Source organism: Capricornis sumatraensis, chromosome 2, assembly GCF_032405125.1.
Source record: "Capricornis sumatraensis isolate serow.1 chromosome 2, serow.2, whole genome shotgun sequence".
Lineage (NCBI taxonomy): Eukaryota > Metazoa > Chordata > Mammalia > Artiodactyla > Bovidae > Capricornis > Capricornis sumatraensis.
Genome location: NC_091070.1, coordinates 204,060,999 through 204,088,252, shown reverse-complemented (window position 1 = coordinate 204,088,252; position 27,254 = coordinate 204,060,999). Strand labels below are relative to the sequence as shown.

At 44.8% G+C, this 27,254-nt stretch overlaps 2 protein-coding genes across 3 annotated transcripts; one reads left to right on the top strand and one right to left on the bottom strand.

The window, feature by feature from the left end:
* The first annotated feature begins 3,514 nt into the window (after nt 1-3,514).
* On the top strand, nt 3,515-15,403 carry TMEM269 (transmembrane protein 269). Its single transcript, XM_068962746.1, has 5 exons — nt 3,515-3,555; nt 7,871-7,968; nt 8,657-8,800; nt 9,442-9,642; nt 15,276-15,403. Exons 1-5 carry the CDS (start codon nt 3,515-3,517, stop codon nt 15,401-15,403), a joined length of 612 nt encoding a protein of 203 aa, XP_068818847.1.
* A 3,955-nt stretch (nt 15,404-19,358) lies between these two features.
* SVBP (small vasohibin binding protein) lies at nt 19,359-25,630 on the bottom strand. 2 transcript variants are annotated; one of them, XM_068966035.1, is made up of 3 exons: nt 25,596-25,630; nt 24,772-24,921; nt 19,359-19,726 (listed from the first exon to the last, which is right to left on the bottom strand). In XM_068966035.1, the coding sequence occupies exons 2-3, from the start codon at nt 24,883-24,885 to the stop codon at nt 19,640-19,642; spliced, it is 201 nt and encodes a 66-aa protein (XP_068822136.1). In that variant the 5' UTR covers nt 24,886-24,921; nt 25,596-25,630; the 3' UTR covers nt 19,359-19,639. The 2 variants fall into 2 exon arrangements, with proteins under 2 accessions (XP_068822136.1, XP_068822135.1); XM_068966034.1 differs by lacking the exon at nt 25,596-25,630 and adding an exon at nt 25,235-25,434.
* Between the last annotated feature and the right edge of the window lie 1,624 nt (nt 25,631-27,254).

Below are 27,254 nucleotides of genomic sequence, written 5' to 3'. Positions count from 1 at the left end.
GGCTGGGCACAGGGCAAGCATCAGCAAGCAGTTTTTAAAATGAATAAATGGAAGATCGTAAGTATCGGGTAGATGCTTGGGTGTGTTGAAGAGGCTGGATTGTTCGTTTGAGAAGGCTTCTCATGGGACAGACTAGACAGGCTTCGAGTGACTGAGTGCAGGGAGAGGATCTCAGGTAAGCACCAGAGTGCTCTATTAATTTAACAATCACCAAACAACGTCTATTGTCAGGCCTCATGCTGGGCACCGGGGAACTCGGTCGGCACTCAAGTTCCTTTCCCTGTACTGGAGAAGGAAGACTACATAGGCGGTGCCAATACAGAGTGCCAACTGTCACACGGTGAGCAAGGAGGTGTGGCAGTGCAGAGGAGGAGCACCTCAAGACTTGAGGGCGTGCCAGGCTTCCCAAAGAGGACCACCACCCAACCTGAGACAAGAAGCGGGCAGAGAAGGGGTCAAGGAGCGATGCAGAAAGGACTTGCATACCAAATGAAGGAGTTGAGCTCCATCTTGAGGGTGCTGGGAGCCACTGATGACCTCCAAGCAGCTGGGGAGCGACACAAGCTAGTCCTGCTGGCCACTGCTGGGCAAGGCCTCGGCTCTGACCCCTCCTCTGAGGAGCCTTCTCTGAGCCCCCTGACAGGCAGGACCCCTCCTCTATGCTCCCTTAGCAGCCTTGTCACCTCTTCCTTTCTGTGCAGGGTTGAAGCCTCTGCCAGACTAGGTTTTTGAGAGACAAGACCAGGTTTTAATCTTTTTTGTCCCAAGACCAAATGTTTGCTGAATGAATGGATTGTTCTTTTTTCCTCTAAATTTCACCAGCCCTTATTCTCAGGTCCACATCCTTTCATACCTGGAGCCTATGCATTATGCTGCAGATGGGTTTTAATTGGGAAAGAGGAGGCCCAATTCCAATCCTGGCTCCGCCATTTACTGGGACAAATTGTTCAACTGTCCTGAAACCTCAGTTTCTCCACCTGTAAGATGAGTTATCACCATGAACAGTCTGTAAGTCTCCACATGGATGCATGAGTCTTTTCCTGAATAGACTGTAAGCTCTATGGTCTAGGCAGGTACCAAGGACTTTCCTCAGCACCTTGCTTGATCTGAGCTTACAACAAATAAAAAATGATCAGTCCTGTTGGTTGGTGGACAGCAGAGTACACAGGAAAGAACCCTTAAGGTGAAGTTGGAAGTCTTGTTCTGCCACTTCCAGTGTGACCTTGAATGAGGTTCTTCCCCTCTCTGAGTCTTCTCTGCTTTACCTGGCAGACCTCACAGGGCCATTGGAAACCACAGAGATGAGTGTGCTTTGTGAATGAACAAGATAATCTGGTAGACAATTAATTGAACATTCGTTAAACGGTGAAGCAGTGTAGATGAGGTGTGTCTCGTAACTTTTGGACACACCCCAGGTATCTCTGCAGAGAGGCAGAGATGCTAGGATGCTGCTCTTCCAGGCAACAGTAGGCTAGACTGGAACAGAGGTGTTTGGTCTCGCCAGCTGAGCCCTGAGACTCAGGACAGACCAGGAGGGAAGGGTTGACAGGGAGGGAACATAACTCTGGTCCTTTGCTCCCCTTCCCATCCGATTTGTCTGGCTAGCATTGCTTCCTGTCTTACGTTTTGAGGGAATCTGGCATGACAAGGTCTCAGGAGTCCCAGTGGCTTTGGGATTATAGCTACTGATACCCCTTGGTGAATAAAGCTGGCCTACGGGAGCAGTTAGCTCTGCCATGCTGCCTGATAAACTCTTAGCTCTAAACTCCAAATCTGGCCCCTTCTCACCCTCTGCATCTTGGTGGCAGTATTTATGGGAAAGGACAATGACTTGTCCTAGCTCTTGCCCAGACCAGAAACGCCTGGGGCTGTACAGAGGGGGTATATGGAAGCAGAGTCTCAGCTTCCTCACCTCGAAAATAAGTGGGGATTAAATGAGAAAACAGATGTGGAAACACCTTGGAACTTGTATATTGTACTCAAGTGCAGGATTCTGTATGTGGGTAGTGTGTTTACAACCGGTGGGGCCTCCCTGTTTCAGAGAGCACTGGGGCTCTTTCTCCAAAAGCAAAGGTTCACAATGCAGTTTATGTGTAAGGAGTGCACATATTTGGTGAACACAGAGTGAACACAGACAGAGCGGGACTGTGAAAATGGCCAGGGCCAGCTGATCCCTGCTGCCAAAGGAGGCTGGGGGAGAGAGGAGGACTGGCGGGGGCTGCTTCTGCGTGGAAAGGCTGTATTTGCCCCGCTGGGCTGGCCATCGGAGCTCCCTCATCACCCCCCTGCCCCAAAGACCTCCTCCTGCTGAGATCACACCCCTAGTAAGAAGCACCAGATTTAGAATCAAACAGGTGGGATTGATTCTACTCACCTAATATGTGACTGTGAGCAAGTATGTCCATTTCTCAGGACCTCAGTTTCCTCAACCATGAAATGGGGAAAATTATAGTAGCATCTCCCCAGGTCTTCAGGATCAGGAGAGAGAATGTGGTAAAAGGGTCCTGTGAACTATCCAGCGCTGTCTGTCTTTATTTCGTGTTTCTCATATCTTCCGCTGTTGGTACTGGGCCTGCTGCTGGGGGCTGTCTGAACTAGGACCCTGAGGCACCTCAGCCACACCCTCTCCTTCTGAGGGAGGGAGTGTGGCTGGAGGGGCAAAGGAGCCTGGATCTGCAGCAGGCCCTTTGTGCTTCCCTCCCATCAGACAGCCTCTCGCCTCCTGGGCCACTGCTAGGGGTGAGGGGGTTACCTCTTGCCAGTGTTTTGATTCCTGTGGGCTCACTCTAGAGTATTAAAAGTAGCTTTGTCTTCCCTTGTAGCTCAGTTGGTAAAGAATCTGCCTGCAGTGCAGGAGACCGGGGTTTGATCCCTGGGTTAGGAAGATCCCCTGGAGAAGGAAATGGCAACCCATTCCAGTATCCTTGCCTGGAAAATGGGGTCGCAAAGAGTCGGGCACGACTGAGCAACTAACACTTAACACTTACTTACTTTGTAATGTAAAAATAAAGGAGGCTCATTTATGATGAAGGTCTTTATGACAAGGGGCTCATCTCTCAGATTGGGGAATGGCCCGTACCCCTTGGACCCTGGGCCATGGAGGTGCCAGGCGGGTCACTGTATGGGCTGGAGAGAGGTCTGTGCTGTAGCGCAAGAGGTGTCAGAGACAGGTGGAGGCTATGGTTCACTCATTTTGCTATTGAACGTTCCCAGGCATTCATCTTCAGCAGCTTTGTCTCACCTCCTGGGTCTCCTCCATTAACCTGTGGTCTCCTTCATTCCAGCCAGTGAAATGATGTTGGGAGGGTGTAGTTCTAGGGTGGGGTCTAGGGGAACAGGAGGTACCTGGTCCCTGAGAGATTCTTTTGGGACTCTTTGACCTTGGCAACCCTATGACCCTCTCTCCTGGGCCCCAGGTGAGTGCAGCAGTTTCTTCCTGACCAAAGAGCAGAGCCACCCCCAGATGAATGAATTTACCTGGAAGGATGTTGTCAATGCCTTATCCCTGGCCAACATGATCCTGGGGCTCTTCTCCATCTTCTGCAGCTTCTGCAAGTATGTCTAGGGGCCCAGCAAGCTCTTAGCCAAGAGCTGGAGCCAGTGGCATGAGGGAGGGAGGGGTTTGTCTAGAGAACAAAGCACTGAGGCATACAGATTGACTCGGGGCAGGAGAAAGTGCAGTGGGTTAGGAGTCAAGGGGTGAAGATCCTAGCCTCAGTTCAACTACCAGCCTGATATGTAACCTTGGCTAGGTCACATCTTGAACCTCAGTTTCTCCCATCTTTTTTTTTTTTTTGGTGCAGCATACAGGGTCTTAGTTCTCCAACCAAGGATCAAGCCCATGTCCCTTGCACTGGGAGCACATAGTCTTAACCGCTGGACTGCCAGGGAAGTCCCTCTCCATCTGTAAAGCAAGGAACTATGATCTCTATAGATCTTTCCAGATATGGCAATCTAGAATGGTTTCTATAAGAAAATCAAGAGATTCCATTCCTGTAGCCTTTGCACAATCCTTGGGTAGGCAGGCTACCATTAAAATTTTTTTGATTCTTAAATTACAGCATATGACCTGGCAGAATAGTTAAAGTTAACTGTTCTGGAAAGTCTGAGACATGAGTATGGGTCCCCCCCAAAATTGTAAGCAAATTATATTTCTATAAATTGAATTGTATTTCAATGCCTTTGTGAAATCAGAGGTTTAAAGATAATCTTTTCATGGAGACTTAACCATTAGCAAGTAACTTCTCTGGATCTGTTTCTCATCCATAAAATAAGATGGTTTTACCTAATGATGTTTAAGTTCCCTTCCAGTTTGAAAATTCTCTAAATCTAGGTTTGGGGGGTCTCATAAATTGGGACATATCTGCAGCAGAAAATCTCTGTCTTCTTAGTTCAACCTAATCTTCTGGGAATGTAGTATTTAAGGCCATGATGGTGGGCCCAATTCCCTTTAGACACATAGTGAAGTGAAAGTTGCTCAGTTGTGTCTGACTCTTTGCAACCCCATGGACTGTTTACTCCATGGAATTCTCCAGGCCTGAATACTGGAGTGGGTAGTCTTTTCCTTCTCTAGGGGATCTTCCCAACCCCGGAATCGAACCCAGGTCTCCTGCATTACAGGGGATTCTTTACCTGCTCAGCCACCAGGGAAGCCCCTCTAGACACATAAATATGGGTCTAAACAAAGGAAATTCTAAGGTTGTTTTAGGACTGCTGAGGTCTAGGGTCAGGCTCTCTGCTTTTGCTGGGCCACCCAAGCATTGCAGTCAGTGCGTCAACTTGGGTGTGGCCTCCTAGGGCAAGTTGGCCTGAGATTGTTATAGCTGCTTTCAGACGGGGTCTGGGAGCATGTGCTGGAGAGAAACACAGAATCCTTGAAGGTGGGATTTCCCTGGTGGTCCAGTGGTTAAGAATCCACCTTCCAATGCAAGGGATGTGGGTTTGATCCCTGGTCTGGGAACTAAGATCCCTCATGCCGTGGGGCAACTAGGCTGATGTGCCGTGACTAGAGAAGTCAGCTCCCCACAGTTACTGAGCCTGCATGTCACTGTGTACCACAACTAGAGAAAGCCTGTGCACTGCAACGCACAGCCAAAGAGAAGGAATCCCTGAAGGAAGGGTATGAAAGATATCTTGGAAATCATTTAGAGTGTCAAAAATACATGAGATGAAAACTAATAGAACTACAAGCAGAATGTTATGGATCTATTACCATAACTGGATGTTTAGCAGGCAGAAAATCAGTAAGGATATAGTTGAATAGCACCCTTGACCCACTGGATCTAAGTGATAGTTTATATAATATTTGATCCAACAATAGCCGAATACATGTTATTCTCAAGCTCACCCAGACAGACCACATTCTGGTCTGTAAGACATACTTTAACAAATTTGAAAAAATATAAATCATAGAAAGTATGCTCTTAGACCATATGGAGTTAGACTAGAAAGAACAGAAAGATAACTAGAAAATTCCAAAATACATGGAGGTTAACTCATTTCTAAATAATACATAGACAAAAAAGTCTCAGGAGAAATTAAAAAATATTTTGAACTAAATGAAAGTGAAAATACAACTTATCAAAATGTGTGAGATGCAGTGAATGCAGTACTTAGAGGGAAATGTATACACTGTGTGCATATATTAGAAAAGAAATCTGCTCTGCCAAAGTCCATGTCAAGAGAACTAGAAAACAAGCCACGGACTGGGAGAAAATATTACAAAGGATACGTTTGATAAAGAACTATAGTCCAAAATATACGAAGCTTAAAATTCATCAATAAGAAAACAATTCAATTTGAAAAGGGCCCAAGAATTTAACAGACACCTCACCAAAGAAGATATACAGATGGCATTTAAGCACATGAAAAGATACTCATTAAATGTCGTCATGGGAATGCAAATTAAATAACAATGAGATATCACTACACACCTATTAAAATGACTAGAATCCAGAACACTGACAATAACAAATGCTTCTGAAGATGCGGCACAACAGGAGCACCTGCTCATTGCTGATGGGAACGCAAAATGGTACAGCTCCTTTGGAAGACAGTTTGGTGGCTTCTTACAAAACTAAGCATACTCCTACCACGAGTCAGTATGTCAGTGTTAGTTGCTCAGTCATGTCCAACTTGTTGCAACCCCATGGACTGTAGCCTGCTAGGGTCCTCTGTCCACAGAATTCTCCAGGCAAGAATACTGGGGTGGGTAGCCATTCCCTTTTTCAGGAGATCTTCCTGACCCAGGGATTGAACCCAGGTCTCCTGCATTCCAGGCAGATTCTTTACCTTCTGAGCCACCAGGGAAGCCCAACTTCTACCGTACAATCAAGCAAATGAATTGAAAACTATGTTCAAAACCTGTACTTAGATGATTGTGATATTTTACTCATAACTGCCAAAACTTGAAAGTAACAAAGGTATCCTTCAGCAGATGAATGAATAAATAAATTGTGGTACATCCAGACAATGGACTATCACTCTCAGTCTTAAAAACAAATGAGCTATTAAGCCCTAAGAAGACATGGAGGAACATTAAATGCATATAACCAAGTGAAAGAGGCCAATCTAAAAAGGCTACATATTATATGACCTCTACTACACGACATTCTGGAAAAGGAAATATGTCTCCAAAAATATGGAGACAATAAAAAGATCACAGTTGTCAGGAGGGTTGGGGAGGACATAAATAGGTAGAGCACAAACGACTTTTAGGACAGTGAAAATATGCTGTATGATGTTATAATGATGGATATATGCCATTATACTTTTGCCCAGAACCACAGAATGTAACACCAAGAATGAACCCTAAGGTAAATTATGGGCTTGGAGTGATTGCAATGTGTCAGTGTAGGGTCACTTTTGGTATATACCAAGGCCAGAATGTATCATTCTGTAATGATGTTGATAATGGGAGAGGCTATGCATATGTGAGAACAAGGGTAATGGATCTCTGCATTACTCTCAATTTTGTTGTAAACCTAAAATTTCCCGAAAAAATAAAGTCTTTGAAAAAACTGAAGAGAAGGAGGATCTAAAATCACTTATGTAGGCTTCCATCTTAGGAAACTAGAAAAAAAAAAAAAAAGAGCAAATTAAATCCATAGTAAGCAGAAGGAAAGAAATAATAAAAATTAGGATAGAAATCAATGAAGTTGAAAACAAGAAGTCAATAAAGAAAATCAATGAAACCAAAATCTAGTTCTTTGAAAAGATCAATATAATTGATAAACCTCTAGCCAGGCTATCCAAGAAAAAGAGAAGATACAAATTACGAATATCAGAAATGAAAAATGAGGAATCATTACATGGACATTAAAAGTACAATAAAGGAATATTGTGAACAACTCTGTGTCCACAGACTTGATAGCCTAAGATGAAACAGATCAACTTCTTCGGAGATACAAAACTCACATTGGAGAAATAGATAATCTAAATAGGCTCGTATCTGTTAAAGAAATCATTTGATACAAACCTTTCATTTTACAGATGGAGGAACAGAGGCCACAGTGAGATGGTTGTGGAGGCTGGGCTAGGACCTAGGATCTCCCTTGCCATCAAATACGCCTGGAATTTAGAATTGGAAGGGACCTTGTTTCTTAATGATTACCTATAGAGGGCAGCCCTTTGAGAATGTGGGTTGAGAATATGAGTATGAAGGGGATGTAAGTCTGTGTGTGTGTATGTGTGTGTGGTGTGTGAGGCAGGACAGATCAGAAGGGATGTGAGTTAGGGAGCATGTAGGAGTGTGTATATGTGTGCTGGCTAGCACAGGAAGCGTATTGGTTTAGTTGCGGGTGGGTAGGGGTGGAGTCTCTTTGATACTACGAGAGAGCTGTCCTGTTTGGCCTGTGGGCCTGCACTTTAGGAAATGCTCCTGCGCCTCCTGGATGGTTTTGGTCAGCTTTCTATTAGACATGGCTATCGGGTCAGCGACCAGACACCTGAACATCTGCTCCAAATCCGGTGAGTCCAGGCCTCGGATTCATCATCCCTGACCCCAGGAGCACCCATTCCGGTCAGCTCCACTGTCCTGTAATATCCAGCAGGCTTCCGGCAGTCACCACCCCTGTTCAGTCCCTCTGAGTGTAGCCGAAGCAGCCCTAGAACAGGAGTCTGTGAGCCCCGCAGCCTAGGTCTGGCAGCTCTGCTGGTTCACCTGTGGGTCTCTGGCTGCCCTTCTCCTGGCCTTTACTTGGCTTATCTGCCCTGTCTCCCTCTCAGGGCGGATCTGGGAGTGGTAGCTGTGGTTGTGGCAATGGAGGTGTGGAGAAATGAAAAATACCCCAAGCAGAGCAACTCAGTTAAAAGATAATAAAATATTCCCAAGTAGGATTTTGCTTGAAAAAAAAAGGGTTCCATATCATTAATTTGTTTCCAATTGTGGTCCAACCCTCGCATGTTGAAGGACAGGAAAACTAAGACCTAGACAGAGAAAGACTTGCCTAAGGCCACATGGTCAGCTTGAGGCAGAGCCAGAAGGAGACCCTAGTCTTTGATCAGCTGACCACCCCAGGAAGCAGCATTGCCTCCCGGCCCCTCAGAGACCTGACAGCAGGATCCTGCTTGTCACCACTCCAGCTCCCCCAGCAGAGGGGACTAAGATACAAGACATGTGAGCGGAAGTTCCTCTAACTTTGGCCTTCTGGAGCAGGAACCGAACTGAATGACTTCGCAGTCTTCACCACCTTCGGCCTGGCCTCAGCCCTGCTTCTAGGTGTGGATGGACCTCTGAATGGGTTACTGGCCATCATCTATGTGTTAGCTATTTCATTCCGCCTCTGCTTTTATTCGACAGGTGAGTGGAAACCAGACTTGTGGCTGAGGGTAGGAAACTGGAGGGGAGAAGCTGTTGGATGTCAGAAACCCGGGAGCAATAACTGACTCCTCTCCTTCCTTTCATGGAGACTCTTGCTTCCTTCTCTCTCCTGCTGCAGGCCCACTGGAGGTTTCAGGTTGCCTTGGCTGAGCCCTGGTCTAGGGGGCGGGAACCCTTGGTTCTTAAACCAGCTGTGCTTTTTTCTTGCTGTGTGACCTTTGGATGGAGCACATGGCTTCACAGACCCTAAAACTAGAGGTCATACTCCAGTTTCCCAAACAGATGGGGAAACTGAACTCCAGGGAGGGTAATTGCCTTGCCTAAGGTAACAATGCAAGGGATTGCGGAGGCAGACAGAAATATCTCAAAGGCCTCTTCTACAGAGGCTTCCTAGGTGCCAGGGCACAGGCCTGGTCCTAGCTGCCTGCTTTACCTTGGGGATCCAGTGCAAAACCCACACGTCATCTCTGAATGACTAAGTTCTTTACAGCTGGCCGCTGCCCTGAGAGTGAAGGAATTTGGAAAATGGGGTAGGGAAGACCCAAAGAGAGAAGGGCTTCCTCCTGGGGATGCTTTAGAGCAGTGGGAAGCAGTTAACCCCATCTTTTCTTTCCCTGCAGGCATTCCTTTCACATACAAGGGTCTACCCTGCCCCTATGCTTCCTGTGTTTTGGCTTCCACCTCCCTCCTGACCAAAGGCAACACGTTCATTCTCTCTTGCATGGCCTCACTCATGATTCTGTTCATGATGGACCAGAGCTACTACCCACATGATGAAATCCTGGAGTCTGAGAGCTGGAAAAAAATGGTCTATCTGGGAGGTAAGTGAAATGTATTGCTCTTAACGTCACTAGTGATCATTTATTATCATTGCTGCTCATTGCCATGATAATGGCATCTCAGAGGGCATCAGAGGATGACCTAATTTAGATGGGAATGCCTAGAGGGAACGAAACCTGGGTGAAATTGGTCAAAAGGTAAAAACTCCAGTTACAAGATAAATAAGTTCTGTGCATGTAATGTACACCATGGTGTCTACAATACTGTATTGCCTATTTGAAAGTTGCTAAGATGGTAGATCTTAAAAGTTCTCATCACAAGAAAAAAAAATTTGTAACTTTGTGAGGTGATGGATACTAACTAAATTTATTATGGTTATCATGTTGCAATATACACAAATGTCAAAGTTGTTGATATATCTTAGACTAATACTAAGTTATATGTCAGTGATATCTCAATAAAACTGGAAAAAATTAAAAACACATGAAAACTACAAGATGATTTGCCAAGCAGTGGGAGGGGTGGTTCAGAAAATGAAACAGAGCTTTGTGAGTGCTCTGAGGCAAGGAGCAGCCAGGTGCATTTGAGCAGCAGTGTGGCTGAACTTGCTGAGAGAGGGCTGGCAACAGACTGAGGCCAGTGAAGCGAGCAGACTGGGTGGGATTGGGGACTGGATCCTGGAAGCAAATGAGAAGTCTCTGCAGGGATTTCTGAGCAGCAGTTTTCCATGTTCACTTTGACTGTAATGTGGAGAATAGACTGTAGGAGACTCAGAATGGAAGTAGGAAAACCAGCTTTTTATCACATGAAAGGTAGTGGTGGGGGTAAAGATGAAGTGATGTGACATGGTTGTTGGAAATACTGTACAGCTGATACTGAGGAAGCAGGTTCTGGGCTATAGCAATTGAGTAAAGGGTCCCAGGCCCTGAGGCCCTGGTCACACTGGGGCCCTGGAAGATGTCTCCCTAAGATTTCCCCGACTGATGGTCTTCTTCAAGGAACACTGATTTTTCTTCTTTTGAAATGCGCTCATGTAAACAGGATGACATCTATGCTTAGTTTCTATGTGGGTCCACTTGGTTTGAAGTGGTGGCTCAGATGATAAAGAATTTTCCTGCAATACATGAGACCCAGGTTCAATCCTTGAGTCTGGAGGAGGGCATGGCAACCATTCCAGTATTCTTGCCTGGAGAATCCCATGGACAGAAGAACCTGGCAGGCTGCAGTCCATGGGGATGCAAAGAGTCAGACATGACTGGGTGACTGACACTTTCGCTTTTGGTTATTTGAAGGTCCTGGGTTCCATCCTGACTCTCCCCTTTAAGCTCACGCCCTTTCTTCTGTAGCATTAGCACCCACAGCCCTGTCCAAGTTCCAAGTGCTGGCTCCTCCTGTGTCCCAGTTGCCAGAGGCACAATGAGGGGAGAAGACACCTGGTTTGGAGCTAAACAGACCTGAGTTCAAGTTCTAACTTCAGCACATATTAGTTTCCTGAATTTGAGCCTGCTGCAGTTTTCTTCATCTCTAAGACGAAGCTGATAATCCCTACCTTGCAAGATTCTTGAGATTAAATGAGGTAATGTATATAAATCCTTTGGCACAGATGTGTCCTGTAAATGGAAATTTCTTAGCCCCCTTCTTCCCTTCACTAGCCCTTCTCTTATTTCATTGCAGCAGTGTTTCCCACAGTGTTATTTGTAGACACCATTGATCCCCTCTTCTCAAAATAGATGGCACACTTGACAGCCTTCCATGGATTGTCTGTGCTGTGTGGGTAAAGGGGGAGACTGCACCTCAAAACCTGATACCAGTTGATACTGAAGCCCTGCTGGATAGATTTCAAAATACCTGCTGTGGATATTGGAGGACAGCCAGTCATCCTTTTAGACCAAGTTGCCTTCTCCCCCAGCAAGAGCTCTGTACATGTGAGGAACTACTCTATGGCTACTGAGACCTTTTTTCAGGACAACTTTGGTTTAAAATATTATCTCATTAACTCAACAAATCAATGACTGTTCTCTAGATGTAGTATTCCAAAAAGTTATGACCAACCTAGATAGCATATTCAAAAACAGAGACATTACTTTGCCGACTAAGGTCCGTCTAGTTAAGGCTATGGTTTTTCCAGTAGTCATGTATGGATGTGAGAGTTGGACTGTGAAGAAGGCTGAGCGCTGAAGAATTGATGTTTTTGAACTGTGGTGTTGGAGAAGACTCTTGAGAGTCCCTTGGACTGCAAGGAGATCCAACCAGTCCATCCTACAGGAGATCAGCCCTGGGATTTCTTTGGAAGGAATGATGCTAAAGCTGAAGCTCCAGTACTTTGGCCACCTCATGCGAAGAGTTGACTCACTGGAAAAGACTCTGATGCTGGGAGCGATTGAGGGCATGAGGAGAAGGGGATGACAGAGGATGAGATGGCTGGATGGCATCACTGACTTGAAGGACGTGAGTCTGAGTGAACTCCAGGAGTTGGTGATGGACAGGGAGGCCTGGCGTGCTGCGATTCATGGGGTCGCAAATAGTCGGACACGACTGAGCGACTGAACTGAACTGAACTGAATGCCTTTCTGTAACTGCTTCTTATCCTTAGAAGTGGTCTTTTTCAGGTCCCATGTTCTGATTTCTCTTGAGGAATATATGCCGGTTCCTCCCATGGAAATGCCATAGACTACACACTCCCTCCCTCCATTTGAGCTTTCTGAAGCAGACTGTGTCTAGTTTTTAACATCCAAGCAGATGGGGGATTGAATCAGGACCTTGTCCGAATTATATACCCTTTGTTTCCTTATCTGAAAAACAGACTTAATCCTAAATCACAGGGTAATTCTGAAATGCGCATAAAGTACTTTTTGTAACCTACCCAGCAGACTGTCTAGTGCAAAGAGTGCCTGTGCTCTATTATGTACAATTCTTGGTGACGCTATGGACTGTAGCCCACTGGGCTCCTCTGTCCATGGGATTTCCAAGGCAAGAATACTGGAGTGGGTTGCCATTTCCTCCTTCAGGGGATCTTCCTGACCCAGGGATCGAACACGTGTTTTCTGGATTGGCAGGCAGATTCTTTATCACTGAGCCACCTGGGAAGCCTCTAGTGCAAAGTAGATCTCCACAAATGTTGGTGCCCTTTGGTGGTAAATCTGAGATTGAAATTGTGTTGCGGGAATGGAGGGGGGGCGGTCCCTCAAGACCACCCCTGGGTCAGTGCTTCTCTAGAAGGACTCACAGGATTCTGCAGAGAGTCACACATATAGCTCAGATTTGTTATAGCAAAAGGATAAACCAAATCAGTCAAGGGAAACTTGAAAGGAACCAAGTCTGGAGGGAAGCAAGTGCAAGCTTCCAAGCATCCTCTCCCTGCGGAGTCACGCAGGACACAATTCTCCAGCCTGAATTGTGACACTGCTTGTGAAGGTCTGTCTTCTAGGAAGCTCTTTAGAGACTCAGTGCTGAAGGCATTTACAGGGGCTGGACACATAGGTCCCCTCTGCCTGGCGGTGGTTTAGTTGCTCAGTCGTGTGCATCTCTTGTGACCCCACAGACTGTAGCTCTCCAGGCTCCTATGTCCATGGGATTTCCTAGGCAAGAATACTAGAGTGGGTTGCCATTCCTTCTCCAGGGGATTTTGCCAACCCAGGGATTGAAGTCTCCTGCGTTGGCAGGCGGATTCTTTACCACTGAGCCACTAGGGAAGCCCCTCCCCTCTGCCTCAGTTCAGTTCAGTCTCTCAGTCGTGTCCGACTCTTTGCGACCCCATGAATCGCAGCACGCCAGGCCTCCCTGTCCATCATCACCTCCTGGAGTTCACTCAGACTCACGTCCATCGAATCAGTGATGCCATCCAGCCATCTCATCCTCTGTCATCCCCTTCTCCTCATGCCCCCAATCCCTCCCAGCATCAGAGTCTTTTCCAATGAGTCAACTCTTCGCATGAGGTGGCCACAGTACTGGAGTTTCAGCTTCAGCATCAGTTCCTCCAAAGAAATCCCAGGGCTGATCTCCTTCAGAATGGACTGGTTGGATCTCCTTGCAGTCCAAGGGACTCTCAAGAGTCTTCTCCAACACCACAGTTCAAAAGCATCAATTCTTCGGCACTCAGCCTTCTTCACAGTCCAACTCTCACATCCATACATGACCACAGAAAAAACCATAGCCTTGACTAGACGGACCTTAGTCGGCAAAGTAATGTCTCTGATTTTGAATATGCTATCTAGGTTAGTCATAACTTTTCTTCCAAGGAGTAAGTGTATTTTAATTTCATGGCTGCAATCACCATCTGCAGTGATTTTGGAGCCCCCCAAAATAAAGTCTGACACTGTTTCCACTGTTTTCCCATCTATTTGCCATGAAGTGATGGGACCGGATGCCATGATCTTAGTTTCCTGAATGTTGAGCTTTAAGCCAACTCTTTCACCCTCCTCTTTCACTTTCATCAAGAGGCGTTTTAGCTCCTCTTCCCTTTCTGCCATAAGGGTGGTGTCATCTGCATATCTGAGGTTATTGATATTTCTCCCGGCAATCTTGATTTCAGCTTGTGTTTCTTCCAGTCCAGCGTTTCTTATGCCTAGCATGTACCAAAATTCCAGACTTCCACAGATGGAAATCAATGTTCTGCATTAACTACCTCACTTGTATATCCAGTTGCTCTCATCAGTTTTTATCAGTGTAGGAAACTTTATTATTCAAGATTCTAGGCTCTTGGCCCACCTTGCAAGCAGGATTTTCTAAGGATAGCAGTCTTAGGCCTGCTATGTTAACTCTTCCACATGTGTATAATACTGTATTGACCCCTATCACATGTTAAACTTGAAACAATATGAATACACTTTTTTTTTTCTTTTCTTTTTGTAGCAAGAGATCCAGGCAACTCAAATGTATTCTCGGCAAGACTGATTTCTGATCTGAATTTGACAACACAGAATCTGGCATGGCATTGTTGTTGTTCAATTGCTAAGTCATGTCTGACTCTGTGACCCCATGGAGTGCAGCACACCAGGTTTTCTTGTCCTTTGCTATCTCCTGGAGTTTGCTCAAACTTGTCCATTGAGTTGGTGATTCTATCCAACCATTTTATCCACTGTCGCCCCCTTCTCCTCCTGCCCTCAATCTTTCCCAGCATCACAGATTCCAATGAGTTGCTCTTCGCATTAGGTGGCCAAAGTATGGGAACTTCAGCTTCAGCATCAGTCCTTCCAATGAATATTCAATAGTCAGAGCTTCCCTGGTGGCTCAGATAGTAAAGAATCTGCCTGCAATGCAGGGGACCTGGGTTTGATCCCAGGGTCGGGAAGATCCCATGGAGAAGGGAATAGCTACCCACTCCACTATTCTTGCCTGGGGAATTCCATGGACAAAGGAGCCTGGTGGGCTATAGAGTCCATGGGGTTGTAACAAGTCAGACACAATTGAGCAATTAACACTTTCACTTTCAGAATTCCAGAGAACAGCGAGGAGAGATAAGAAAGCCTTAAGTGAACAATGCAAAGAAATAGAGATTGCATTAGATTGTAATTATCTAGTTACACAAACTTCATAAAGGTAAGGCTCATGTGCCAATGGTTTTTTAGTGTGAGTAATAACTGAAGGCTGGAAAGATGGGGATTGGACTTAGAGGGTGGAAAATACACAAGACAGCTTCATAAGAGTTGAGTGTTTGCCTTTTTCCTTCTTCTAGGTGTCATCATGCTGTTTTTGTGTCCATTCTCGATAACTGCTTTTTACTGCCTGACGTGGTCACTCTCCTACATCTTCTTTCCAGATGCTCTGTGGGGCAAGGCAGCATGTCTTAGGCCGCAGTACTGAAGATATTAAAACAGCCACTCCCACGGGCCTCTGTGGGGTTTCTGCCAGCATGGTGGGCCAAAGCTTGCCTTACCCTCACTAAATCTTTCCTTGTGTCTGTGTTGTGCAGTGCTAGGTACATATGGCCTTGAACCAGAGCAACCCACAGTAAGGCCAGTGGCCTGTACTTCTTCCTCTTTGTTCAGGATTCTGAATCCCTTGGTGACAATAGTTGTTTGTGTCATACAGAACAGCTTTTTCTTCCAAGCTAAACTTGGGCTGGGTTTGAGTTCTAGTTCTGTTACCAGCTGTGTGACCTGGTGCACTAAGGTTTGTCCCTTAGAAATGAATGAAACCCTTCAGAATTGGTGTCTTCTCCACCTTGTCCTGCCTGAATATAATAACTCCAGTGGTAAGGTGGGGCTTACTAACGGGTTTCTTACGTTTATAGACTCTGGCTCTGTAGAGCAGAGCTGATGGCAGGGCAATCCTGTTGCCCCATTTATGTGCAGGAATTTTTTTTTTTTTCACAATTAAAACTTCTGCCTTTTGCTTTGTTTAGAGATTAGACACATCGGCATCTTGAGGGCATCATTTGGCCTCTAGGATCTCATTATGTGTTTTTTTTTTTCCCCCTAAGCTCTAAAAATATTAAACTGAAGATATTCAAAGGACATTTCATATTCTAAAATCCAAATTGAATAGACATAAAGAGAACTGTGTGGAACCCTAAAGTGGCCCGTCATAGAGAACTCAGGCCCACTAAAAGTCACGCTCACGGCACTGCCTCTGGACTTTCCACCTCCAGCTGGTGTACTAGAGGAGTATTGGCTCATTCTGCCCCTTCCTCGGCCAGCGCACCAGACCTCCTTTACCTCAGGTCTAACTTCTTGAAGTTTGCAGAACAATATATATTGCAAGTATGCATTAACTCTAAAGGTATATGAAAAAAGTCCAGTGAGGTCCCCATTGCTATGATTTGGCTCTACAGGAAAAGACAGCACCCTCTTTTCTCCATGGCTTTCTCTTCATATCTGTTATAGTACTTACTTTTTTTTTTTTCATGGATAGATGAATAGATCTGCTTCCTAGATTTTTAGGTTCCTTCAGTTTACATTTTCGTGTTTCTGCTGCCTGCCACAGTGCCCCACACTCAGAAACATACACTTTGTAGATGAATTGATTTGGTTGTACATTCTAGTGAGTTATGTACAAGGTTAGAATAATATAGTAGGAATCTTACAAATATACATGGGCTCAGACATTTCAGTGTGATGCCCTTAAATGCTGAATCCTCATTTCACTGTTGCTATCCTTCATCAAAATATTTTAGGAACTCCAAGATGATAACTGTCTTCACATATGCTCTTAGAGGTCAGCACTTATCACAGTACCTAGACATAATAGGTGCTCAAAAAATACTTATTTTGCTCGAGCCAACCAAATTTAGTCTAAAAACCTAATAATATTTAATATTAGCCAATGATATCCTCTTTTTAAACCAAAACCAAATTAGCTATTGATTTTGGCCTCAGATGACTTCTGGCTATTTCTAGAACTTGAGCTATGTTCAAAGCAAGAAGATGCAATTCTGAAAGAGGATTTCCACATCCATTCTGAGCCATAGCAGCAGAGCTGAAATAAATATGTAGACTTCCAGAGAATGCTTTGAAAGGGAAAATACACATTGTACTTTGTTTATACAATAATAATCATACTACATCGCCTCAAACAAAAGTTTAGGTTAGCAATATGAGGATAGTTATAGATCAGCTGAGAGCTGACAAACTGTGAGACTCACTAAGGAAAAAAAAAAGAGGAGGTACCAATAAACTCAACAATGGAAGAGGAGAAATAACAATGGATATGACAGAAATACAAAAGATTAGATCAGCTATAAATCAGCAAATTGGACAACCTAGAAGGAAGGTCTTCCAAGAGTGAATCATGAAGAAATAGAAAATCCTAATAGATCGATCACTAGTAGAGACTGAAAGAGTAATCAAAAACTTCCCCCAAAACAAAAGTCCAGGGCCTGCTGGGGTTATAGGTGAATTCAGAAGACTTAATATCCTTCTAAACTACTCCAAATAACCAAAGAGGAAGGAATACTTCCTATTTTGTAAGGCCCACATCACCCTACACCAAAAGCAAACAGAAAACACACAGAAAAGGAAAATTACAGACAAGTGTCACTACTGAATACAGACACAAAAATCCTCAACAAAATATTGGCAAACCAAATGCACAATATATTAAAAGGATTAAGGGATTCTAGGATGCACAAACCAGTTAATGTGCTCTACCACATTAAAAAAATGATGGATAAAAATCATATAATCATCTCACTAGATGCAGAAAAAGTGTTTGACAAGATTCAACACCTATTTATGATAAACTCTCAATAAAGTGCATATAGAAGGAACGTACTTCTACATATTCAAGTCCACATATACAAACACACAACTAACACTGTACTCAATGGTAAAAAACTGAAAGCTGAAACAAAAGCTTCATGAAACAATATCCTCACCACACTGATATTTTAAAATCTGTTCTTTCTTTAAAAGCTTTTTTTTAAAAAATGCATTTATTTGGCTGCACTGGGTCTTAGTTTTGGCATGCCGATGTTTAGTTGTAGCATGTGGGATCTACTGGCCTCCCCTGCGTTGCAAGGTAGACTCTTAACCACTGAACCACCAGGTAGGCCCCTATTGTTTAATTATAAAGATAAGCTAGTCATAATTTATTAAACTGATTTGACAACCACCTACAGTTTGCAATACTAGAACACTTCTCTAGGATAAACTATATCCAGGGCTGTGACGTGTTAATACAAGCAGTTCCCAACTAAGGATCAGAATCTTTCCAACCAACACTCATATATTAATTGGTTATATGAAATTTGAAACATATCCCATGAAGGTAGCTGGGAAGTAATATTTACTGAGTAGTTATTACATATATTATTTTTTTGATGAATGATCTTGAGAGGAAGAAAATATTACTCCATTACACAGATGGGAGATGAGTGAGGCTTAGAGAGGTTAATAACTTATCCAAAGTAGTAAGAAGTATACTTGACCCCCAAACACTGTTGTTTCTAGTATACTACAGCATTTCCTTATGTTCATGATGACAGCTTACTCCAAACCCCCATTCCTCCAAAACATAATATTGAAAAATTTGCGTTCAATCCAAATTCAATAGGACACTATAGAACCTAATTACTACTTCTGGGGATAATCTGTGTAAAGGTTATCCTTAACTACGACTTAGGCTCTCAGAACACATTCTCCATAGGGACAGCAAGTTCCTTAACATCATGGTTTATTGCCAAAATAAGCATAGGAATGGGAACAGAATTCTCAGTGACTTCAGAGTGGTGGGGAGACAGAGGAGGTGGGAATTGCTAGAGATGTTCCCAGAACCACTAGGGAAAATACAGGTATTTCTAGCACAGAGAGTAACAGAGGAGGCAATGTTGGCTGTTGTGCCCTCTGAGTAATCAGCCTCATTTCCATGCTTATTCTGCTTCTACACCCAATAAAATACAAAATGAAAAACCAAAAGCTCTTTGCTCCCCTCCTCCCCTTGTTGGTACAAGCCTCCTGCTAGCTCTCCACATTCATAGAGTGACAGGAATCTTAGTTTCAAGGCTCTGAGTAGTGGCTCATCTGGGAGTAAAAGTCATATATTTACACCTGTATAGGTAAAGACTTAGGATCTATAGGGTCTGCAGAGCCTTAGCCTCAGGAAGAATGAATCTGGAAACAGACATGTTCTTTCTGTCCTCTCACCTCTGCTCCCTTCCTGAAGGAAAAAGGCTCCCCTCTGCTCATGTCAACTTTTCCGACTTATTACATTCATTTTGACTCCACTTTCTTATGACTAGGCACCCCTAAAGTATAAGCAAACAAACATTTTATTAGTATTTTATTTGTATTTTTGGAGAAGGTTTACAGTTTCAGAAGAAACACTATTTTTTTCAAACAATAGAAAAAGTTAAAAAAAAAAAAGTATTGTCTTGGAAGAATAGAAGAAGTCTCTTCAGCAAGTAATGGGCCAATTCAGATTGGAGGAACTAGTGAAGCAAGTTACATACAGGAAGTTCTGATTTACCCAGTTTCAGGAATAACACAAATCTCTTCTTGTCTAGCTGTGTAAGGCGCCAAATGGGCCATCTCAGCTTCAAACTGGTAACACGTTCATAAACAAAGCTTCCAGGGTCCCAGCTAGTGTGAACGCAGGGGTGGTTCACTCTCCGGGAGGCTGCATCTGTTTACAGAATTCATCAAACTGCTGCTGCTCCAGCTCTGTCATGACTCTGTTGAGGGCATAGATCTGAATGGGAGGAAAATATATGTTAACAATGGAGGCAGCTGCTCAACCTGTCTTCAGACACCACAGGCTGTGTCATGTGAAAATGCCAGAACTGCATCAGTAATGCAGGGGCAGTGATAAAGCAACCGGAGAGGCAAACCGTAACTCCACTGGGGAATCAGGAAAGAAGCAGTGAGGCAGGTGCTTGACCTGGTCTTGAAAGGTCTGATAGGGGATTTCCCTGGGGGTCAAGTGGTTAAGAATCCACCTTCCAATGCAGGGGATGTGGTTCAATCCCTGGTTGGGAAGTTAAGATCCCACATGCGGGGCAACTAAGCCCATACACCACAACTACTGAGCCTGTTCACTCCAGAGCCCATGCTCCACAACAAGAGAAGTCACACAGCACTAGAGAAAAGCCTGCATACCTCATCGAAGAGCCTGCAAAGCCAAAAAAAAAAGGGTTGGTGGGATTTCCCTATAGCTCAGACGGTAAAGAATCTGCCTGCCATGCAGGAGACCTGGGTTCGATCCCTGGGTCAGGAAGATCCCTTGGAGAAGGAAAAGGCAACCCACTCCAGTATTATTGCCTGGAGAATCCCTATGAACAAAGGAACCTGGTGGGCTACAGTCCATGGGGTTGCAAAGAGTCAAGACACGACTAAAGACTAACACACACAGGATTTAAACAGGTAGAGACAGGGGAAAGAACCTAAGTGATGGAACAATAGATTTTATGATTAAATAATGTAAAAGCACAGCATTAATTCTAGAAACTTCAAGTATGCTAAATACGAAAGGTTGGGGAGCTGGAGAAAGAAAGAAAGGTATGTTAGACTCTTAAATGCCATACTAAGTAATCTGTACTTTATCTGACCAACTCTGGAGAGATAAGTGTGCAGGGAAGAAACCTGATTATATCTGTGCTTTGAGAAAGAAAACTGAAGACCATGTGAAGGACGCAGTCAGGGAAGAGAGGTCACAGGCACTTAGGAGACATCTGTTACAACAGTCCAGGCAGGAGGGAGTAGGAACGCGCCCCAGGGCAGGCAGTGGAGGGAGGAGAAAACTGCAAGAGCCATTCCAAGGTGAAAGGCAGGGCATCTACCTTACTGCTTCACCTCCCAGTAATTCATCAGTCCACCAAAGAAGCAGAGACAACATAAAACCTCCAAATTTGTATAGAAGAAGAAAAGGGCCATGTTTGTGTGTAGGGGATAAAATGTGAATAATCAAAAAGAAGAGAAGGGAAAAAATATAGAATAAGAGCAGAAATTAAAGTGAGACAAAAAATATAGAATAAGAGCAGAAATTAATGGAAAGGCAACCAAATGTACAAGAGAGAGGATCACTGAAACTGTAAGGTGGTTCTTTGAAAATTCTAAAGAAAACTGCAAACCTCTGAGACTTGTTGACATAAAAGGGAGGCTCCATGAATATCATCAGAATTAAAAAGAAGTCATAATTATTGATACATGTGTGTTAGTTGCTCAGTTGTATCCAACTCTTTGCAACCCCATGAACTGTAGCCTGCCAGGTTCCTTTGACCATGGAACTCTCCAGACAAGAATACTGGAGTGAGTAGCTATTCCCTTCTCCAGGGGATCCTCCCGACTCAGGGATCAAAGCTGGGTCTCCTGCACTGCAGGAAGATTCTTCACACCCAGGGAAGCCAGAGTAGAAATTAAAATTTATGAACTTTGTGTCAATAAGTTTGAAAAGTTAAATGATACAAATTCCGAGGAAGAGTAAAATGATCAAAACTGACTAAACAGAAAGCTTGAATAATCCTACAATCTTTTTCCCCCCAATTTTTAAAAATTGTGGTAAGATTCTATAACCTTCAAGGAAAACAGAACTCCACACAATGATGAAAACACTTTCAAACAACTGAAATGATTCTCAAAATGTATGGTTAAAATGGTCATGTTTTATGTATGTTTAACAAACACAAATAAGTAAATTTGAATGGCTAAAAAAAATGCTCAGTGAACAGGGCCAGTCATGGAATATGGTAGCATACATAAAGTTTAGCAACATGCAAACTAGATGATACACTGTTATGCTATACAGTATCATTTAGGAGTACACACAGAAGCAGTAAATTAATACAGAACAGCATAAGCTAAGGACTGAGGGTACAGGTACTGCTCGTGGGAAGGCTGGAGACACGGCCAGAGTGAGGCCTGCTCATGTACGGTCATGTTCTATTTCTGTAGTTGGGTGGTAGGGTGTTTGTTTTATTCACCTTCTTTAAGAGTACAAATACATTTTATATATATTATTTATATGTATTATATATATTATTATGTATTCAGTGTATATTTACACTAAGCAGAGAAAGAAGACTTAAAATGGGTCAAGGGTCCAAGCCAAGGAATGAAAGACTTTCAAGAAAGAAAGGGTCATCAAAAGTTCCAAATGTTGCTTCAACTGCCAAATGGGCCTCTGAGTCCGTTCTCCCCGCTCACCTCACCTCCTGGAATGTGGCCTCTGAGTCCGTTCTCCCTGCTCACCTCGCCTCCTGGAATGTGGCTTCTGAGTCCGTTCTCCCCACTCACCTCGCCTCCTGGAATGTGGCCTCTGAGTCCCTTCTCCCCGCTCACCCCGCCACCTGGAATGTGGCCTCTGAGTCCCTTCTCCCCGCTCACCTCGCCTCCTGGAATGTGGCCTCGATGCAAAACTGGATGGAAACTGTGTTTCTGCCTCCCTACATGGGCCCCTGCCACGTTCCTATCTTAGGAGGCTGCATTCCAGGCCACACAGATGGACGAGCAGCTGTGGGGCAAAGCTGGAAGCAGGGAAGAATGTCAAGAGACCTGTTTAGATGGCAGCCCTGCCCCTCAGTCCATCACCACCTGGGGATTCTGGTCACCATACTTCACTTTAAATGATGATAATGCCTCCTACCTCACAAGGTCACGTATGTTATATCTCCCATCTTTATTCCAGGATGGATTTACAAAGGGCAAAGTGGGAGCAACAGTAATACACACCAGTATGAAGATTACATGTGGTCAGGCACGTGCCTGGCACATCTGAGGAGCTCAACAAGTGCCAGCTGCTACAACAGTGCAAGTCCAATATGACAGCTTAGCAAGTCAGCACAATTCAGCTTAGACTGAGCACAATAAAAGCACAGAGACTCGTGGTAACCATCATTGCCATTTTCGAGTGCCTTTTCTGGGGCAGGCACTGCACTACATGCTTCAGATACAGCATTTCTGCTCACAACAAACTCATGTGACTGATGTCATCATCCTCATTCTACCAAGGAGGAACTGAAGAACCGAGGTTCAGAGAGGTTAGGTATCTTGCCCAAGTTGACCTGGGAAGAACTGGAACTTATGGAGGAGCTGGGATCTGAGGTCAGACAAGTAAGTGTCACCCATGAAACCTCACCAGCAGGGTGTCAATGAGTGCATGAACAATGTCCTCAATAACATCTACCGCTGCAGTGTGCACAAGGGACAGTTTCCTAGGGCTGTTTCTTATAGCAGTTCTCCAACTTTCACCAAAGGGCAATGCAGTAAAATCATCTGGGGGCCTGGGTCCAGGTGGGGATGCAGAGGTGAAGTAAAGTGGGAACAATCTGCTGGAAGCCAGGTCCACAGCTCTCAGACAGTCTGACTTAATCCAAAGGCAGATTTCAGTTTATAGATTAACTTCAAACACACTATTAAATTTACTCATCACGATGGCCTTTCTCACTGAATGCAAGCTCCACAAAGGCAGGGACTCCTCCATGTCCACAGCAGTGCCTAGCATGTAGTCGCAGTTCCATATTGTTAGTGACTGGATCAGATTAACAAAAATTTAAGGTCTGACACTATTAAGCACTGAAAAAGAACTGAGGGATGAGAACCCTCTTACTCTGCTAATATGGGTACAAATTTGTATAATCTCTTTGAAAACAATTTGGCAACATCTAATAAATTTGAAAATGTACCCCATAATTCTAATTCTAGTTATATTGGCCCTATAGGAATTCCAGTACAGGAGTCAAAGGAGACATCTAAAGGGTTTTCACTACAGCACTGTTTGTAACAGCAAAAAAAAACCCCTATAAATCATTTAAACATTCATCACTGGAAGACAGGGCAAATATACTAAGTGGATTCACAAAGTAGATTACTATAAACAGTGATGAGGAATAAACTAGATTCTTATATTAACATGAATAATTCTAAAAAATGTAATACAAAATAGAACATATGCAGTTAGTTTAATATAAGATCTTAAAACAAAAAATTTCATATTATTCAAGAATATCTACTAATATACTTGAGTGTAAAAGTATTTAAAAAATCATGGTTGTCCATAAAGAGGGGAAAAATGGCATAAGACAGGAAATGGAGAGAGGGGATTTCAAATTTACAGGTAATTTTTATTTATCTTAAAAAAGACTACATGCAAATATGACAAAATGTTAAACACTGCCCATCTGGGGTGCTGAGTACCCAGGTGTTTGTTATAATATTCTGTTTTTCTGTATTTTGAAATTTCAAAAAAAAAAAAAAAAAGAAAAGAGAAAGAGGGAAAAGACCAGAGTAAGCTTTTTCCTGATATTAAATACTAAAGTAAAATATTCATGTAAACAGTCAAATAGACTTTTAAGGGCAGGCTGAACAAAGGAACACAGTGGTGGGTGCAGAGCTTGGGCCTCTACTTCTGAATTAGGAGCAGCTACTCTCCAGGCCAAATCCAGGACATCTGCGCTAGGGTGTCTGACACTTGTTCTTGGACTCCCTTACAGGACCCTCCCTCACACGGCCCTTCTCTTTCTCCTTTCTTCCTTCCCTCAGGACCCTACCACAAAAGCTCTGCACCGGGGTCATCAGGAGACCACCTGGGACTGGTTGGGGTCGGGGTGGGGTTCCTGACACTTGGCATGTGACTCTGGCCTGCCACCTCACCTTCTGGTCCTCAGTGATCTCCTCTGGACACCTAGGAGAACCCTGTTTTTGGCTGGAGGCAGGCGGGGCTCTCCTAAACCATTCTCTGCTCTCCCTATTCCAGCAGCACCTCCAGCAAACTACAGGTACAAGGGCCCTCCTCGCTCTCACCTCTGCTCTCTGTCTCTGCTTCAGCTCCTGCTGGGCTGATTTCTGCTTGGCCTTCTCGATTCTGCTGACAGGCTCTTTAACTTTGGGCTTTTCTTTACGTGCAGGTGGATCCATGACTTGATTTCCGTATACTTCTTAGTCAGCTCTAACCTGGATGGTACAGAGGAAGGCTGATCTAAAAACAAAGAACGAACGAACGAACTTCCAGAAACTTAGGCCCTACCTCAGCTCCTTCCTTTGGCAGGTGAGGCAGAAGGGCCCGGAGGAAAGGGCGCTGCATTGGCGGAATAAGACCTGAGTCCTACTGCCACCACCTCACTGAGTGTCTCTAGGCGAATATCATCCCCACTCCGAGCCTTAGTTTTCCCCATCTGCACAAGAGAACAACGGTCCATTCCCTGGCCCCTCCCACCAGCTGCGGTATGAGCACCAAACGCGAAGAGCCCAGTGAACGGTTTCCTACACTGTCGCGGGCTGCATCCAGCGTGGCACTGCAGGACACCGCGGCCCAGAGGGACCGGCCAGCCGAAGTCTCGAAGCGGGGCGGCGGGGAGCCCGAGCATCACGCGGCCGCCAACCTCGGGACCCCCACTCTGTGCTCCCAGACGGTAACAGCCGGCCGGGCCCGCCCTCCGCCACCGCCCCGCCCGGGGCCCAAGCCCGGCCCCAGGGGAGCCCTCCTCCCGCCGCCACCGCCCTCTCCCGGTACAAAATGGCGGCGGGAGGCGGGATGGGTGGCGCTCGGGACTCGGCGCCTTTCCTCCCCGGCCTCAGGACTCCGGCCCCGCCGCGGCGCAGACAAGGCCCCACGCGTGGACCCTCACCTTCCCCTACCTCCCGGCCTAGCTTAGACCGCCGCGCCTCGGATGGGGCGGGGTCTGGGGGCGGGGCAACGAAACGAAGGGCGGGCCGGCGGCCCTAGGCCCCGCCCACAGGCCAGCTTGCGCGGGCGCAGAAACCTCAGGAGTCGGAGTTGGAGTTGGAGCTGGGGCTGGGGCGGGTGGGTACCTGTAGCTGAAACTTTTCCTGGGGGATTTTTCCTGGGACAGCTACTAGGCTTTGAAGGGAGAGATCTGAAACCTGGGGCTGGAATTGTAACTCGCTGAGGGATGGTGATTGCTGTCTTCTGGATTCGGAAATTTGTTAGGAAGATCAAGTGAGACCCCGTTTACTAGGATGCTTTGAAGAAATGAAATCCTGACAACAGTCTAAGTAGCCAATATAAACGAGAAACGCTCAAGTTCACTGACAATCGATAATTTTAGTTACTTTTGTTAAAATTACATTTTTATAACTATATACAGTAACTTTGGGTTTCGATGGTGGCTCAGCAGTAAAGAATCGGCCTGCAATGCGGGAGTTGCAGGTTCCATCTCTGGGTCAGGGAGATCCCCTGGAGAAGGAAATGGCAATCCACTCCAGTATTCTTGCCTGGGAAATCCCAGGCATGTCCACTCCTGTTGTTCCTTCAAGGACTAGGCAAGAATCGAAACAAAAGGGGGATTCTAAGCAGCAGTGAAAGTATAGCCTGATGGACACTCATACACTTTCAATCAAAATGTAAATTATCACAACCTTTTGAGAAGCCAGTTTATCACTGCACAGCAAAAGCCTTGATAATGAGCATAACCCCTCAAAAGGACAAATAATGCTCGATTCTGTTTTTGTGAGATATCTAAAGTTGGACTGCAAGGAGATCCAACCAGTCCATTCTGAAGGAGATCAGCCCTGGGATTTCTTTGGAAGGAATGATGCTAAAGCTGAAACTCCAGTACTTTTGGCCACCTCGTGCAAAGAGTTGACTCATTGGAAAAGACTCTGATGCTGGGAGGGATTGGGGGCAGGAGGAGAAGGGGACGACAGAGGATGAGATGGCTGGATGGCATCACTGATTCGATGGACGTGAGTCTGAGTGAACTCCAGGAGTTGGTGATGGACAGGGAGGCCTGGCGTGCTGCGATTCATGGGGTCGCAAAGAGTCGACACGACTGAGCGACTGAACTGAACTGAACTGAACTGAACTGAAAGTAGTCAAATTCTTAAAAAAAGTAGAAGGGTTATTGCCACAGACTGGGGTGGGGGAAAGGGAAGCTGTTCAATGGGTATAGAATTTCAGTTTTGCAAGATGAAAAAGTCCTAGAGATCAGCTGCACAACAGTGTGTAAATAGTTAATACCACAGCACTGCACACTTAGAAAATAGTTAAAATGATAAACCCACCTAAGGAGGTAAAGACCTGCCCTTGGAAAATCATAGAACACTGATGAAAGAAATTGAAGACACAAACAAATGGAAAGATGAACCATGTTCACGGACTGGAAGGATTATTGTTATGAAAATGACCATACTGTCAAAGGCAATCTAGATCCAGTGCAACCCCTATCACAATACCAAGAGCATTTCCCACAGAACTAGAACAAGTAATTTTAAAATTTGCATGAATACAAAAAAGAGCCTGAATAGTGAGAACAATATTGAGAAAG

Excerpts from the sequence above, each read along its gene's own strand:
- SVBP (XM_068966035.1), bottom strand. The coding sequence starts at position 24,885 with ATGGATCCACCTGCACGTAAAGAAAAGCCCAAAGTTAAAGAGCCTGTC. Across the intron at positions 19,727-24,771 it reads AGCAGAGACAGAGAGCAGAG|ATCTATGCCCTCAACAGAGT; the intron begins GTGAGAGCGAGG and ends CCTCCCATTCAG.
- TMEM269 (XM_068962746.1), top strand. The coding sequence starts at position 3,515 with ATGATCCTGGGGCTCTTCTCCATCTTCTGCAGCTTCTGCAA. Across the intron at positions 8,801-9,441 it reads CCTCTGCTTTTATTCGACAG|GCATTCCTTTCACATACAAG; the intron begins GTGAGTGGAAAC and ends CTTTCCCTGCAG. Across the intron at positions 9,643-15,275 it reads AAAAATGGTCTATCTGGGAG|GTGTCATCATGCTGTTTTTG; the intron begins GTAAGTGAAATG and ends TCCTTCTTCTAG.